Source organism: Gigantopelta aegis, chromosome 4 (assembly GCF_016097555.1).
Source record: "Gigantopelta aegis isolate Gae_Host chromosome 4, Gae_host_genome, whole genome shotgun sequence".
Classification (NCBI taxonomy): domain Eukaryota; kingdom Metazoa; phylum Mollusca; class Gastropoda; order Neomphalida; family Peltospiridae; genus Gigantopelta; species Gigantopelta aegis.
In genome coordinates, this window is record NC_054702.1 from 83,215,956 (window position 1) to 83,235,018 (window position 19,063).

General features: G+C 34.4%; 1 protein-coding gene across 1 annotated transcript; it reads right to left on the reverse strand.

Moving 5' to 3' along the window:
• Positions 1-7,809: 7,809 nt before the first annotated feature.
• LOC121372318 (deubiquitinase DESI2-like) lies at positions 7,810-18,940 on the reverse strand. The gene is made up of 5 exons (XM_041498612.1): positions 18,655-18,940; positions 16,082-16,154; positions 15,020-15,113; positions 10,020-10,161; positions 7,810-9,042 (listed from the first exon to the last, which is right to left on the reverse strand). Exons 1-5 carry the CDS (start codon positions 18,691-18,693, stop codon positions 8,857-8,859), a joined length of 534 nt encoding a protein of 177 aa, XP_041354546.1. The 5' UTR covers positions 18,694-18,940; the 3' UTR covers positions 7,810-8,856.
• Positions 18,941-19,063: the final 123 nt, after the last annotated feature.

Consider the following 19,063-nt stretch of genomic DNA (forward strand, 5'->3'; position numbering starts at 1 on the left):
AATATCTGACATTCATGCTTTGGACCACATGACATTGTATTCAAATGTTGTGCACAAACAAGTATCTACCTACTTAAATAACTAACCTATAAAACAAAAGGGAAATGAGGACGCTCCATTAAATGGTTTCAAATGATTTTTTTCTTGCTTTAAAAAAATCTCTAGTAATACAAAGAACATTTATGTGTACTCGTTCTTTAGGTCATATTATATATGTACCAACCACTAATAAAAGAATGTACGGACATAATGAAAATAAAATTATACAATAATATCTACAAGTGTAGTGTTTTCCCTAGCTTGTTTTAGTATAGTGCAGCACCATGCCTCAATAGTCTAACACCATCAACACCATCTACACCATTTTGCCTTAATCAGCACCATGCTGCCCTGAGATTAAACAAGCCTTTTTCAGTAATTAATTCTAAAATTGCCTTTATAAAACACAAAAAAAGGTATTATTAATTAATAAAATATGCCTTTTATATCTTTTGCCATTCATTTATTAAAGCAAGCACATAAATTACATGTTTATTTCAATTAATTTTTCTGTATTTTTAATGAAAAACAAGTGCCCCAAAAATGGTGAAAATGCCCCACAAGTATTTGGTCTACCATGCCTTGCCTAATTTCTAGGGAAATCACTACAAGTGTATTAACAATTTGTTTTGAACTCTTAAGTAATACAGTATAAGGTGTTCTGAGCATATGGTTTGTACTATTTATGCTGATGTCCAAAAGAAACTACATACATAAAATTTGAATAATTTTATCAATATTGTTGCTAATCTAAAAGAACCAATTCAGAAACCACCTTACAAACACTGCATATATCACGAGGTACATTATGATGTTTAAATGTGGAACTTCATGATACGTTCATATCCCACCGTACCGTTTGCTGTTTTTCTGTAATACAATTTCAAGCCTTGTAACGTTTCTTTTGGATATCAGTATATTTAGTTCACTGGCAAACAGACTGAAAAATGGACACTAAAAAGGAAAGAATGATTACCTTTTATTTAATGATGCCTCAACACATTTTAAACTATGGTTGTTTGGTAGCCAACATATGGTTATTTTGACATCTGGTCTTCTAATATACTGAACTTCATAGAAAACACACAAGTCAAGATGTGTAGTTGTAAAAATGATACAAGGAGAATTAAATAATACATTTAACTGCTTTGTGTAACTAGATGGATTCTGAGAGGCAATATATAACTCCAAAATTGTAGCCTATACAAGGGTCAGGGTTATTGTGTGTTTTATGGCAACATCACACATGTGATAGCAATAACAACTGAAAATTGACTGGTGTGTTTTCGTTACAGACACTCGATAGGATTCCACATCTAAACCTTGACATTTCCCCAAAAAACAAAGACATTGAACTAAAATAAAGTTTAAATAAAAAATATTTGTAATTTATTGCCCACTGATCAGTTAACAAGAAATAAAAACTGTACATCATCTTAGAATTAAAAGATAAACATGTTTGAGGTTTTCCTGCTGTACATATTCACATTTTCACAAATCTATATTAAAAGGTGAACATCCACACAAAAAGTACAATCATTAAAATACCTGTACCTAAATCTCCATAAGCATATCAAATGTGAAAAAAATATGCAGGTAATAAGACAATGAATGTAGGTTTTACTAGGTTGTTGGAATATTTTAACACAGGAGTGTTGAGAAACTTATTTGTATGTTAATATTGATGTAATCATAATAAAAACAGTAAAGGCAAGGTGATAAAAGTTATATACATGTACGGTATATATATATATATATATTTTTTTATTACCCATATGGCTATATAAATATTGTATTTTACCCACACTATCTTTATGGCATGGGTTATGACAATACCTTGAAAACTGTTATGGCACACTTCTGATGTCATGAGTCGCTATAGCAGCTGCAAGTTGCAGTTTCTGATAATCATTAAACATCACTGTCGTTGACATCGCAGAATGTTATTAACATTGATGAAGCGATTGCAGTAATATTTCACGTTTCTTTAATTCACAGTTTGTGGATAATAAATAAATTATAACATTTACAGGAGTTCCATACAAAATTTATAAAACTTATATGGGAATTGTTTTATGCTGCTCTTACTTGAGCATGTTTCCTAAATCCATACAGTACTTCTGCTCATGCAATAATCTATATATACTTGTACAGATATAAAATCCCAAAACCACACACACAAAAAAGAAAGTAAAAAGTTATTCTTTGGTCTGGTATTTTGGAAGACTTGTTACTGGCAATAAGACCTGCTGTAATGTTAGGCTCAGACTGTCAACTGTTACAATAAAGTAGGCCAACTTCCCAATCTAATTAAAATTAGCTCCACAATTACATGTGGATCTAACAGCAGCCCTTTGGAGTTCGTGTCCAGTTGACCGTTCATTCAACCAATCAAAACCGTACTTACAAAATCATGCCAGTGATTTGAAAAGAATTTGAAAACATTTGGGATTATGCCGAGGGTGAATTACGAAGTATGCCGGAAACTAATTGCAATATAAAATGTTCTATAAAAGTTGTTTCAAGACGAAAAAAACCCTGTGATGGTATAGCCATAAAATCTGTTTATACTAGTATACAATCCAGCATTAATTACTGCAGTTTTCCCCGGGTTTTTTAATGTTGACATAGACCAACAAGTTCGCCTATTGCATAAATAGTCTCGCCCGATACTTTTAGAATTTATATGCTCCCGAATAATGCTATAAAAGGTGAAGTGTAATTGGTCGATATTTAAATTGTTATTTACAGATGAAATGTCACCTGAACATGGGAGTACATGCAATGCTGTTAGATCTACTGGTAGACCCAGTAGAGCTAATTTTAATCAGACTGGCCAATTTCCCCAACTGCTAACTTACAATGGGTGCATTCAGATTAACATAAGTCATAAGAGTAGAAAGTTGGCCAACTTTGTGCTGGCAGTTGGTAGTATGAGTCTAGCATAATACATCTTGCAAACAGATAAAATATTCAGCCCAATTGGTTGGCTGTCGAGAGTTTAATGTTTAGTTATTTCACACAAAACGGGAGGGGTGCTGTATTCTTTCCATGTGTTTTTGTGTGCTTTTTTTTTTGGGGGGGGGGGGGGGTTTGTTTTGGGTTTTTTCAAATAAAATAACTGAAAAATGAACCCATAACAAGTCCAAACTAGTACTTAACTTTTCTGAGTACATGTCTTTTAATTCCTATGAAAATTAAATTCTATAAAAGTCACTGAACAAGAAAATCATTGGTCAGCAGGCATTAGAAACACTGGGGGGGGGGGGGGGGGAGATAACCCATTGGCCTTCCCAACTGAAAATAAAATTATGGTAAGGAATAACTGACTCCTCCGCCCATTTGCAGTCATCTTCCTACACCTATGATAAGTTTATTGTGATTTCCCGACAAAATTAAGACAGAAAGATCCATAGCTAAGAATGGGGGTATAATAGCCTTAATTTGAACAGATGGTTTAGTGCCAGCATACCTTAGATGATTCATCACCATTCTAGTAAATGTAAAATTAAGGCAGTTCAGTAACAGTGAATTGTTGTTTTCAAAACCAGGATGGGCATCTTATGAAAAACTAAATTTAAATGGAGCATTGTTCAAGCAAAATAATTATGTACATTTGATGTTTGGTGAAAAAAACCTACATCAAAACAAACATCAAAAACAAAAACAAATTTAAAAAGAGATCATTTTAAAATGCAAGAATAAGCATTAAGATGGTGCATCTTAAAAATATTTCACAGGTACATACAGTAACTTAACATAAGTTAAAATTAAGTACACATATATACATGACAAATACAAATGAACACATTTACCACTATGGACACTAACAAATAGCTATCAGCTTTTTGTTTCTCAGATCATAAAATTACTAAAATAATTCTGTTAAAGCTAATATGGATATAAAATAACACCAGTTAACATGCACTGAACTATGTACAAGTATAATCCCAGTAGTACCCGTGTTAGTTTCTGTACAACAATAAAACATACTGATGAATGCATATGTATGTTCCACCTCTGCTTGCTACTTTTGGGTTATTAATGTACAGTTAAACCCAGGCATTCAAAACGTAGCACAATCTGGGTGATATGCAAGGTTTACAGCAAATGAATGTGTGATATAATCAGTAGCACTCACTGACATTTTTGAGAAAATAACTGTTAATTTCTGCCATTTTTGAAGTTTAATAAACAATTTGGCAAAATGTTTTGCTCATTCAGAGCTAGCTCTGGTTATGATATATTATTAATTAATTTTATTACGATATATTATTAATTATTAATATAAATGATATTTACAAAGGAAAGCAATGTTGACATACTATTATTAATGCACAAAAAACCGTCTGCTATTGAGGTTAGGAGTTATCTAAATTAGCATCGGAGACAGAAAGGAGTTCAAATTATATTAGCATTGATATGCGATTTTAACTTGAAATCATGAAATTAGAGTCCCCAAATGTAACCATTATAATCAGAGGTTGAAATTCCTTCTTTATCCAGGCCTCTGAAAATTGCATTAAGAATCATTTCATTTGTCAACGCTTATGCAAATCTAATTTTGTTTTATTTCAATTCAGGACATTATTTACATGGACATAATGGGTTGCCGGTATGCAAAAAGAAAATAGGTTACCTGAATTTATTTTTCAATTTTTCGAGACCTGTTCAGGGTTATTGTATGAGGGTATGGAAGGTGAAATTACATCACTTAAAATCTTTAAAATTAATGGAAAGAAAAGAAAAGAAAAAAAAAGTTTTATTTAACGACGCACTCAACACATTTTATTTACAGTTATATGGCGTCAGACATATGGTTAAGGACCACACAGATTTTGAGAGGAAACCCGCTGTCGCCACTACACTGGCTACTCTTTCCGATTAGCAGCAAGGGATCTTTTATTTGCACTTCCCACAGGCAGGATAGCACGAACCATGGCCTTTGTTGAACCAGTTATGGATCACTGGCTGGTGCAAGTGGTTTACACCTACCCACACTGCAAACTCACTCAAGGTTTGGAGTCGGTATCTGGATTAAAAATCCCATGATTTGACTGGGATCCGAACCCAGTACCTACCAGCCTGTAGACCGATGGCCTAACCACGACGCCACCGAGGCCGGTTTAAAATTAATGGATACATTTTTAAAATGTTTAGATAGATTATAGTAAGAGAACTTTAACAGAGTACATGATTTCAAACCCATAGCAGGGGCTCTTATCTGTTTTGTTTTTATTATGGACCCTCAAATTATTTATCAATATTTATACTGTATTAACTATATACATTGGCAAGATATGACTAGATAAATGTTTTTATTTTCTGTTACTGACTAAAAATATAGGTCACTTGACATAAGCCCGACTCGACTTAATTATTTCAGATTAGAATTTCAATAACATACTTTTTAAATCATTCTTTTTAGTACAGTATATACAAATAAAGTTTTGTTTCACAATAAAGACACATAACTTGTATATTTATTTATGAATATTAGTTTAGACAGATTTTTTTAATATGACAAAATGTAGCTAGCGTCATACAAAGAATGACATCATGTATCTTGAATGATGTCACACTGCATACGTCTTGCTAGTTTGATGGTACTCAATTAGAAGACAAAAACTGGAATAAATATGATATTCAGCCTATTCTTGTTGGATTTTAGGATAAATAAAATAACCAGTTACCGTCTTAAGATATTGGCTTTATCAGCTCAGGTTGTTTGGTGAATGCGGCTCATGGCATTAGCCATTCTAACTGTTGCAGGATAAAGCTGATATCTCAACACATAACAAGTTATTCTCTATATAAATTGTGTAGTTTAAAAAATATATATGGTGGTGATATCGAACATTTGGGGCTCTGTGGCTGGACATAACCCAGTGGTAAAGCATTCACCTGATGCGCTGTCAGTCTAGGATCGATTGCCATCGGTGGACCCATTAAGACTATTTCTCCTTCTAGTCAATGCACCATGACTGGTATATATCAAAGACCAAGGTATGTGCTATTCTGTCTGTGGGATGGTACAAATAAAAGATCCCTTGCTACTAATGGTAAAATGTAGCATGTTTTCTACCTAAGAATATATGTAAAAATTACCAAATGTTTGACACTGAATAGCTGATTAATAAATCAATGTGCTCTAGTGGTGTCATTAAATAAAACAAACTAGTGTTACAAACCAAAGCTACAGACATATCTCGCCAATCTTATAACAGTGCAAAAATATAAACTAATTTTTTTCAATAACAACTTTACATGGTCAACTGCAGTGATATGACCAACAAGTCTGTTGCCATTACTGAAAAGTCAGTTACATTAAACAGTGGAGGTAATTAATGGCAAATTAATATACTGTGACCTTAAATTTGCAAATGTATGTAAAATTAGACTAATCTACATGCAGTTAGTTCTGTTTCTTGCAGTTTGTGTGAGAACACTTCAACCTTTTTAGAGAGGTTCATGAAGTTGAGAAAACAACTTGTCTTACAATCTAGTTCTGTTGAAAATAAATAATAAAAATTAAAACGTTATAAGTTTTTAAAATATTCATTCAGATGAACATAGATGTATTTATGACTTACATTTCAGTGATCTAAGACTTGTAATATGTGAGAAATAGATGAATTTGAAAACATAATATATTCCTGATGAAAAATTTAAGACCATGGCAAAAGTCCATGTCCCATTTTCTGATTTCCAAAAGATGAGACAATAAATATGATCATAGATATACATGTATTTGAAAACAATGACTCAAAATTTCTCATCTCATCAAATAAACTGCAATAATTATTAGTAAAAACTATTTTTAAAACACATCTTGCATAAAAAGAAAAAAACGATAGTCGCAAAGAACAATATTCATATGTAAAATGTACATAATAAATTGACTATTTCATATAATATGGTTTATGTCAACTGAAGACATGTAAAAACAAATGATATAAATCATAATTGATGAAAGCAGTCTGTATTTCTTAATTGCACTTTGCTGAATAACAAAATGTTATTTGCACATACAATATTAAATTTTAAAAATCAAACTGGCAAGGCATAAAATTACATTAATATTAAATTATATTAAAAATTAATATTTTAAAAACATGTACTCATAATATTTCAGCTCCAAGCACTTGCACACATTTGAAACCATGTGTGTAATATAATATGCATGTATACTTATTACTTGCATGTACTTTTTTGTGTGGTAACAAGACATGAAAAAAAGGAGGCTGCCAATTTGACAAATGGCAGACCACACTTCAATTGATTATTGGTAAAACTAAAAGGCTGTTGGTGTACCCAGTTATAGCTAAAATCTACTGAATTATCACTGAAAGAGACAAATTCATCCATTTATATAGTCTCAAATTGGTTTTCATTCTGCTTGCTGCCTGGTGCCTGGCAACTATTTCTTTTTTTTCTTCTTTTTTTCAAACTTTTTACTACCCCAGAAACCATTTGGTAATGTCAGGGTCTGGCAACTATTTCTTGTCCAAAGAAAGAAATGTTTTATTTAACGACGCACTCAACACATTTTATTTACGGTTATATGGCGTCAGACATATGGTTAAGGACCACACAGAGTTTGAGAGAAAACCCGCTGTCGCCACTACATGGGCTACTCTTCCGATTAGCAGCAAGGGATCTTTTATTTGCGCTTCCCACAGGCAGGATAGCACAAACCATGGCCTTTGTTGAACCAGTTATGGATCACTGGTCGGTGCAAGTGGTTTACACCTACCCATTGAGCCTTGCGGAGCACTCACTCAGGGTTTGGAGTCTGTATCTGGATTAAAAATCCCATGCCTCGACTGGGATCCGAACCCAGTACCTACCAGCCTGTAGACCGATGGCCTACCACGACGCCACCAAGGCCGGTCGCATATTTCTTGTCCAATTCCTGTGATTAATGTACTCCATGATTAATGAACAGTAAAAATTATTGTTAGATATTTAAGCCGTAATGCACCTATGCCTTATATTGAATGATGTATGTGAATAAACATGTCATGGTTTTCAAATCCAGTCTTTATGAAAAATACAATATACCAAACATTAATGACAGGTTTGGGGGGAAAATCCCAGTCTATGCTAGTGAATGTACTGAAGTTCAGGGATGTATTGGCTGGGATTGTAGTCTAGTAGCAGATAGCAGACCAAACTTTGAAAACATCTTTCATCCTAGAAGTAAGTACTGTTGAAAACTGGTAACTGACATTTAGCCGTTATCATTAGATTTGACCGACAACCAACTCCATGCCAGCATAAATCTATCAATCTTGTCAGCCCCACACTTTTATCCACTACACAACTTTTTGCATTACTGATGGACAATATACCCTGTATTAATATATTAATAAGAAAGAAGCCATGTCAAAAGAATCAATCAAATTTCAAGAATACATAAACATCGTTTTTTCTCAATTGAGACAGAATATAATATAAAATAAATAATAATAAATTCAACAGAAATAATATATTAAGTTACAAGTGGTCAATTCAAATATTGAAAATCTAAGTAATTACAGATAAAATTTAGTTTTCTTGTTAACATAAAAACATAAATAAAATGATTACAACTGCCAGCTGTAAGCAGCAGCACATGTAAACATTTTGCCATGTTATTAATGTAATAAGGAAATAAAACCAAAAAGTTATCTTAACTGTTCAGTTTCAAGTAAGAATTTTCAGAACTAAAACTGAAAATGTTTTTGTGCAAAGTAAGTTTTTTCATTCATAAAACTGTTGCAAATGTCCAATTTCAATGGCTAATGATGAGTCCCATATTTATGTACCCTGATATCACCTCTTAATGGGGCCACTGAAAGATGGGAGTTTTTTATCATCATCTGCCGATTCTGGAATGACTGCTTGAAGAGCCGCAGGTGTCAGCCATTCTTTGGGAATAGCACGTTCAATAAAAGGTATACAGGAACTCATATATGCAAGTCTGTTTACCCAGTTAGGTAGTGATTTACCACATATGATCTGAAAAAGAACAGACAGAACAAATTTATCAACTCTGCACATGATGCATAGCCAACACATGTATAACATACACATGAATTAAGAACAAATAAACAGGAAAGTTTTAAGAAACATAGGCAGCTATACCTATCGAGTACAGTTAGCTGTATAATAACAACATAAAAAAACAGTCGACAGTGGTAGTTGTAGTAGCTACTGAAATTTGCAACCTGCAATCTACTAACGAACACACTGGATAATTACTGGTACTAGTCTCTCAATTTCCATAGTTTTTAACAAGGGTTTTCTCATCAAAATTAACTGAATAATACATTGTGATTGGATTAAAGTAAAGGATTTGCTTGCTATCAGCAGCATAATCATAAATATACTAATATTACATTATTTTACACAAATTGCTGATCTCTTATTGACTTATTTTGAATGGAAAACAAAATTGTTATCAACAATTTTTCACTTTCCATGTTTTATGACCATACTTAAAATTCCATGATTTTCCAGGTGGGAGGAAAGAAAAGATTGTTTTATTTAATGATGCATTCAAAATGTTTTAATTATGGTTATATGGTGTTGGACATATGGTTAAAGACCACATAGATGAGAGAGGAAACCCACTGTCACCACTCCAAGGGCTACTCTTCCTGATTAGCAGGAAGGGATCTTTTATAAGTAGCATCCCACAGACAGGATAGTACATACCATGGCCTATATTACACCAGTTGTAGACCACCGGCAGGAATGAGAAAAAGCCCAATGGGCCAACCCGCCGGGATCAATCTTAGACTGACCGTGCATCAGATGAATGCTTTACCACTGGGCTATGCTTAACCCCTTTCTAGGTCTAGTTTTTTTTAGGATTTCCACATGACATCCCTTATTAAATGAACCTTTAACATTTCAGCAATAGACCGATCTACCATTTGGGATGTCAGTATTTAAGAGATAGAAAAAATAAAAATAAATAAAAGCATAGTAACCTGTGTTAGAGTGGAAGTGAAGTGATTACAGTTTTTGCTGAGCAGATGATACTGATTTCCAAGAAACTCCTTTCCTAGCTGCTCAGATATCTTGCGTACATCATCTGGTGTGAAATCTGTAAAGCCTAAACGGATGGATTGTCTGAAAGAAAACAAATAAATATTGTTCTTATACAGTGAAACTCCTCTAAACTGGACCATAGGGACCAAGTAAAATGTCCTGTTTAAGAGGTATCCAGTTTAGAGAGGTTCTCTTCTGCACAGATATTTAAAAAAGGACTAACAAAAACTTCCAGTTTTGAGGGAATTCCAGTTTACAGATGGTCCGGTTTTGAGAGATTTCGCTGTATATCAAACATATTACTGACATTTTCAGTATACTACCAAGTGTAAAAGCTGTAGTCTGTTCAGGACTGCAAACACTCACAATCGATTCATTATATATCATCTGTGTTCTGGATGTCTTAATTAAGGTGTATGTGTTATCCTGCTATTGTCTTTTTTTTACCACCTTCCTATAATCCCTTCCTGCTATTTTGAAAAGTACATGCGTATTTAATCTATAACCACCAAATATTGACCTGTAGATTTATAGCAATTAAAATCAGCTACTGATAATCAAGAGCAGTACAAATTTTACATCAGACTAAACAAGACAGATTTCACTTTAAGACATGTAAAGATAGTTAACATCTTGATTACTTAAGATGACTGGATCAATGACATGAACTGAAAATATAATACTGTCTAATAAGTAATATGTGAACTGATGACGCCATTTTAAGGTGTTTGTCTTGCCATCATTTGTGGCCACTGGTACATTTGTTTGTAAAACGTCCCATTGTATATTTAATAAAATTTAAACATTAATCTATGTATGTCATAGATGTAACATTCATATACCCAATATGAATATCCACCCATGATATTAATCCATTTACTTATTGGGGAATAAGCTGTAAACATATACTGAACAAAATAAGAAACTTCCGCTAACTTTGCTTGAACATAACTTGATGAAAACAAACCGGGGGAATAATTGTTATATATGCGTTTAACGAGTGTTCCATGATGCATCGTTTGGTGCAAAAATCATGGCCATAGGTTAACAGAAACTGGGGGAAATTTCGACCAAGTGTGGTAGGGGTTAAAAAAAAAAAAACACACTTAATAACGGGTATGACCACCTCTTGAATTGACCACTGCAGTGCGTCGCAGGCGCATAGAATTGACTAAAGTGTTGATTTCTGCCTGTGGAATATTGTTCTATTCCTGAATGAGCGCTTGACGAAGTTCGTTGACGTTAGCGGGTGGGTTGGGACGACGCCTCAACCGTCTGTCCAGAAAATCCCAGACATGCTCGATGGGGTTGAGATTAGGACTTGTAGCGGGCCAGTCATCAATGAAATCAATGTTATTTGTCCTAAGACAATTTACAGTGTCTCTAGTTGTATGAGAGGTGGCATTATCATGCTGAAAAATCGAGATGTTGGCGTTGTTATGGAACAGAGGAATGACGTGATGAGCGAGAATGTCATCGCAGTAACGTTGAGCATTTAAATTGTCATCAATGACGACTAGTGGTGAACGATAACCATGGGCAATGGCTGCCCAGACCATGACACAACCCCCACCCCCGAAACGATCTCGTTCAAGAAGACAACAGTCAGCATAGCGTTCATTTCTCCTATGGTAGACGCGCACCCTGCCATCACCACGTTGTAAAGAAAATCTGGATTCATCCGAAAAAAGAACGGTATTCCAGCGTCGCCGTATTCAACGAGTGTGTACACGTGCCCAATTAAGACGATGACATTGCGTTAAAACGCATCCGACGTAAGGACGTCGTGCATGTAAACCATTCTCCCGCAGACGATTACGAACAGTTTGCCCACTGATTCGGTTATTATGAAGCCCAGGTGTGTTAGCAGCAGTAGCAGTGGCAGTTTGGAATCGATTGCGCAAATGCCTGTTCATGATATAGCGGTCTTGACCACACGTTGTAACACGCGGACGTCCACGACGTGGCAAGTCGTTGGTGCTTCCTGTCGTTCGAAATCTTACGCGAAGATTTCGTATCGCTCAACTAGAACTCCCAACATGCCTTGCAACGTCTTCTGTCGACATGCCAGCATCAAGCATGCCAATCGCCCGTTCGCGTAAATTATTGGGTATTCTTGGGATACTAAAAATGCTACAATGTAAAAAACGTTAATTTTTTTACAAATTTTAAAGCGTTTTCGTTCACTTGACAACAATGTCAGTAAGACAAGTAAAACAAATTGACCGAATACTACACGGGACATGTCGAACCATGCATGCACGTTCAAATTGAATTTCACGTTGTCGACGATTAACAGTGCAAAAATAATCGATAAAATTCACGAATCCTGATAATACAGCTCAAGGCTAATACTACCTATATAATTTCATTACACAATGAATTCTTTAACACAACAAATACTATATGTACAAATCGGAAGTTTCTTTTTTTGTTCAGTATATATGCATAAACAACATAGTTTTAGCTGACGTGTCGGCTGTCTATCTCTAGGAAAAGACAGATTTATCTATCACACCTAAGTGGTTGTATTACATGTTTGGCAAGCAACAGAAGGTAAATATCTAAAGAGGGATATAAAATACAGTAGAATCTCACTGGCTCGAACACTGTCGGTGCATCAAAGTCTGTTCGACCCATCAGGTAGTTCAAACCATGCATTCGGCCATTGTCGTGTGCTTCTGTGAGTGATATACAAGAATGGTAATATGAATAGGGTCTTTCGAGAATGAATATAATATTCAGTTTATTACACACGGCTCAAAATAGAGCCTGTGAAAAGCTAAAAGCAGTCTTATCTTTTAGACCTATAAAACCAGCAAAAAATCGCAGGTAATTTTTCAAAGGGAGAAGTTTGTACGATTATCTCAATCTGCTATTTAGCTAGTAATTCTGTTGTGTTTTAATTCCATACTGCTCTAAAATCCATGTCAGAGGTCATAAATGTTCACACATTATACCAAATCCTCACCTCACCCTGTGCTATCTTTTATTTTCTAGTAGGCCATATTTTTGTTTTAGCAGGACACATCTCTTTTGACCTGCTATCTGCAGGCCATATTTTGCTTCCTATTTTGGGTCCTGTTACACTACACAGTGTTTCCCCCAGGATTTTTGTTCAGAGGGTTGGCAAAATAGTTTGACGTTAACTGAACCCCCAAAGGGTGCGAAAATGTTAGCAGAGTTCGGGGGCATGCTCCCCAGTAATGTTTTTTTTAATTTCCAGTTGTTTTTAGATGCATTATGGAATACATGAGGGTGTCATGTACACTTATAGAAGGAGATATTTTAAGATAGATTGTTAATAATAATGTTTATTATTATTAAATATTTACATAATGTCAAAACAATAATTTGAAAAAGAAGTATAAAAGTATTAGACTAAGCACAAAGAGATGAATTATTGACTGTAATGTGTATTATCTGTTATCTATCTATTTATCTAAAAGCAAAACTCAGGTCTTCTACAATTTTTTTTAAAATCCACTAACCATGGAATTGGTGATTTTAAAAATTAATTATCCATGATTGAATATTCATTAGCCCTACTTCTGTATGTATATCAGGGGTTCTAGAATTTTAAAACAAATGACTTCCCATACTGACCAGTGGATAAAAAATGTACTGGTCATGATAAACAATTCAGCTGCTAAATTGTAATCACTCAGTGACTGATAAAACAAATAAAAGAAAGTAAAAAAAATTTTTTATATATGTAGGTACATTTTTAAATTTGTGTTAATTCACCATATAATACACTTAAAAATAATTTCTTCAAGTCTTGCAAATTTAATTATGTAATGTTTAAATATAATTTAAAAAACAACACAAAATCAAAAACAGGCCAAACAAAAAAAAACATTTGGAAGTTCGTAAAACAATATGGTTATGTGCAAGCTTTTAAAAAAAACGCTTATCTGACGAGACTGTTCACCATTTATTTTGTTACGCCTGCACTGTGTTAGAGTAACAACTGTTTGGGTACCAGTCACTTAGTAGTTAAAGGAAAACTGCGCCAAAATGACATTTTATTAACTTGGACTTTAATAAAATTATATTCATTTCAGGGATGGGGCATAGATTACTGGTGACCATATATTCATTAGTGAACTGTTGCATGTGAAAGGAAATCGAAAGTATTGATTTGTAGATCCGTTTTCCTTTTTACATATGATCGATGTTGGTTGATTTTTTTTTCATTCGATCATCATGATGATGGTTTATTTGTTTTTCCCTCACTGGCCACCGGGCTCTAACAATGTACATATTTGTGGAATACTAGTATATTTATGACTACTAGCATTTGCATTTTTTTTAAATATATATAATATCGGCAAATTAATCACTGAAGTGAACTCGTCCCTTTTTTTAATGGTTACAATTTTTATGGTCCCAGTAAAGAAATCCACAGGGTCGGTGTGGGGTCCTTCCAGCCCCTAGGGAAAATAAAACCAGGAAAGATGATGTTGTTTACTGAAATGACATCATTTGCAAAAAAACCCACGTTATTTGGTGGTCATTTGGTTTAGCTATTTATCAATGAAACTTTGCCTTCCTACACCACATATCTATCAATGAAGTTTTAAAAAAATATACTATAAATGCATTTAAGACTAAAAAAAATTATTTAAATATATTATTTGTTAAATTATGCAGTAATTAGAAGAATTGACATAAAGTATATTTCCAATTATAAAAATATGAATCGAAATAACCATGTGTACACTTTTGTATGATGATCTACTTGGAATGTTACTGTGCAATAAAGTCAATCAGCTGATCAGAGGTCATGACCTCTCAAAAGACGTTTGTCTCATTGTGGGAGACAGAAAATACCACATGGGTATCTCCTCCACCACGATGTAAGAAAACCAGAAATACAATTATGTTTTAATGTAACCGTTCAAATAAAAACAATCCCACGAATCAAGATTCTTACTTAAACTTGAACTGTTCTCCTAAATCATCTGAATCTCGTGGTGAAATTTCAAAAACTCCAGAAAATGGAAATGGATGGCCACCATAAGCATATTCTAAAAAAAAAAAAAAAAATATTAGGTCAAAGCACTGTAAGGACAAGTTTATGAACATCTGGGTGGATATTTGGAAGTATACAGAAAATGTACCTATGGTGGAAGTAGACATGTAGATATTTAATTTAATTTCAACTTATTTCAGTGCTTATATCCAATTACAATTAAGGTTCAAGCACACTGTCCTGGGCACACACCTCAGCTATCTGGGCTATCTGTCCAGGACAGTGGGTTAGATGTTAATTGTTAGTGGTTAGTGCAAGAGAAGAGGGTATAGTGGCCTTACACCTACCCATCAAGTCGTTAAAACTCTCTCTGGGTGGGAGCCAGTACCGGGCTGCAAACCCTGTTACCTACCAACCTAATGTCCGATGGCTTAACCATGATGCTACCGAGGCCAGTAGATAAGACATATCATGATATCGTAACATACTAACAGTAACAATGATAGATAGTTGATCAATGGAAAAGGAAAAAACCAGATGTACAGTACATCATGTAGTTCATTGGTAGAAAAATACATATATAAATAGAGATTATTATACGAGCTTGTGTGTCATACTGATTTTACGAAACAAGTGTCAGGATTATTATATTGCCAAAGTAAGAGCAAGGGTAATACATGAATCATGACATGAGTTTCGTAAAATTGGTATGATAACAAGTGAGTAACAATTTCTTTATTATCAATATTATTTTTTATGAATAGGCTAACAAGGACTGTGTTAAAACATTACAAACATAACCAGAAGGAGGCGACAAAATTACGTCATTTTGGTAAGCAATTACACAGAACCTCCCAAAATTACGTCATTTGTTTGACATGTGAAATTGTTATGATGCACGTTGTGTCATACGGGTTATATTTCCCAGTATATCTTGTACTATGTGCATAATAATTTTATTTATTTATTTTATACATATATTATACATTTTATATATATATGTATAAAAACATTGGATCTTACCAGTACCATACACTTGTACACCAGTATGAAAAACACCAATTCCTAATGTGGCTGTATATTCATTTATCCAGTACTGAAATAAAATAAAAATATATATAACATAAAATTGTTTGAACAATAATGTTAAAAACAGAAAAAGGAAAAAACCCAAATCTATTAAAAAAATTAAAATCATGAAATGATCATGGGAACATGATACCGTATGTGTCTTGGTGAAATTATGTTCTGTAAACAACTGTTACAGCATGTACACCAGATATTCACAAATAAATTCGTTATAAACAGCCACTTGTATAAATGTATTTCCATGAGAAGGTACAAGGCACAAGCACCTGGGTAAAAACAGGGTGGAATCTAGCTCAGTTGTGCTTGGGCTGTAGAATCGAACCTTCTTACAGGACCTCTTTTTTTTATCTCTGTTTCATCTAGTGTGCTGTTTAGTTATCACTTTTTAACAAATGTTTGAGGAAAAGTTTGTTTTTTATTTAACGACGCCGCTAGAGCACATTGATTTTTTATCTTATCATCGGCTATTGGACGTCAAACATATGGTCAATCTGACACTGTTTTTAGAGGAAACCCGCTGTCGCCACATAGGCTACTCTTTTTACGACAGGCAGCAAGGGATCTTTTATTTGCGCTTCCCACAGGCAGGATAGCACAAACCATGGCCTTTGTTGAACCAGTTATGGATCACTGGTCGGTGCAAGTGGTTTACACCTACCCATTGAGCCTTGCGGAGCCAAATGTTTGAGGAAGTCATTAGTCCTCATAGAGGCTTTGGCTAGTGTCCTATGTATTATATAGAGTTATAAGGAATTACGGATTATCTGTCCTGAGTGAAATTAATGTTGTCAGTCACAAGCTTTAGTGATTGACTGATATCTTTAGGTACACAAATCAAATGTAAGCAAGAGAGGTCACATTCGTAATGAACTGATGTTTCTAGTGGGAAGTGAATGAACTACAAATATATTAGTTTAGAGCATGTTTAATTGTTAACAAGAACAAATTGCTTAAATGATTTCAACAAAAACTGAACACTGGCAGAGTGCGACAAATCCGCTAGCCCGACGCCCGTGGCTAGTGTTTTTTAAGTTCGGGCTAGTGAGAAACGCAAAACCACTAGCCCTGCGGGCTAGTGGTTTCCACTCCCCTCCTTATCGCTCGATCATGGGTGTTTTTTTTCTTTTTCTCTCGGTTGAAATTTCGTTTAATAAATTTGATTGTGACGTTTGTCATCGAATAATATCAACAACGCAATCAGTATATAATAATAATCCACTTGAACTAGGTCTGCAAACTGCAGTAACATGCTATCTCTACATCGCCAGTTACAGCATGCATTGTTTACTTTTCCTTTTCAAGTTTCTGGCACAGGAAATAAGTCTAATGACATGCGTGTTTTGATTGGTTGGACACGTCACGTGGTAGTTAATCTCGCACATATGTTTTAGGCTAAGAACTTGGAAATCACCAATCGCGACGACAGGTTAATCTCAATCAAGTAAACCCCAGTCATGCTTTGAATTTCAGTGTTTGTTTTATTTACCTATTGTTTTCTAATATAACACTTCGCTGACAACAATTTACTTTAATGGTAACCGCACATGCAATGACTCTGCTTGGCCTATTAACGTGTAGCGGTCTGGATAAGATAATTCGTCACAGCTGCCGATACAAGATGATACCTTTTTGGTTCATCAATTAACAACGGATTAGATGTCGCCGTTATATTCTTTTGATATCGGTCTAACATGGGATAATGCCCTGTATTTGAGCAATTGACATCACCGTTCCTGGCGACATAAATAGTAGGGCCCTAAATGTAGGGCCCTACCGAATACACTGAAACATCTATTACTGTGTGTCACACTGTCGTACCCTCATTTAAATTTAATTATTTTGATAGTGGTTTTAGATAGCAACCATGAGTTTGCTCAATTATTTTGTCCCCGGGGGGAGAGCAAAAGCGAAAACGTAACAATGACGATGGATTACACTTGACAAAAAACCAAACGTACAACACGACAAAAAACTGAAAGTTACAACATGATTTAAGTGTTTGTTTTATTTCACTGTTATACTCGTAAATGTGTAATGTTACAACACTTATATAAAAATCCAGTTATAATTGATCAGGAATTTGGGCTAGTGCTTTATCTTGGTGGGCTAGTGGTTTTCACAAACCCACTAGCCCTGTGGCTAGTGACTTTTCAAAATATTTGTCATACTCTGACACTGGTAGAGCTAAATGTTTTGTAAAATCTCATCAACGAGAGACAACAGTCGAGGAAACGAATGACGTCACCAAACTAACGTCATTACAGAAAGATAGAAAATATATTCACCCGCTTCTAGTAATATAGTTGATAATTTCCACTGTCTCACACCATACATTCACTAGCTGGGATGGAGGGCTGGTGGATTTATTGATCCTTGCAGGTGTATCAAATTCCATACTGTCCTGTTTATGGGAATGTGTCTATGGGCTGGGGGGGGGGGGGGGGGTAGCTAGACCTCATATTTGATATAGATGTCTGGGATAGATCAAATCCATCAATTATACTTACCATATCATACACATTAACAATAACAGGTTCTTGTGCCATTGCCAAACGTTATGTAACTAGGTTGTTATGATAAGTCATGTAATAAATAGTTGAACATAGTAAATTTCAGCAACAAGTATAACAAAATGGCTCATTTGTGCTATAAATTATACCCCAAAATTACTGGTTTAATGAAGCTATTAAACTATAATAACTTGTAAAACATTTTAATTATATAAAACTAAATAAAAATTCAAATATAAGCCGTGTATGACTAATTTAGGACCTAACAAGAAATACACATGCTATTGTGGCTATTTTGAAAGGAAGTGAGAAGAACGTCATTTCCGTCGTTTGTTACTATAAGCATGACTACTTTCATGTTAGTGCATATTTATTACAAGAAAATTATATTATTTTATTACTAAAT

Coding starts and splice junctions, on each gene's coding strand:
- LOC121372318 (XM_041498612.1), bottom strand. CDS start 18,693: ATGGCACAAGAACCTGTTATTGTTAATGTGTATGATATG. Junction 16,155..18,654: donor TTGTTAATGTGTATGATATG/GTAAGTATAATT, acceptor ATTTTATTTCAG/TACTGGATAAATGAATATAC. Junction 10,162..15,019: donor GGAGAACAGTTCAAGTTTAA/GTAAGAATCTTG, acceptor GTTTTCTTTCAG/ACAATCCATCCGTTTAGGCT.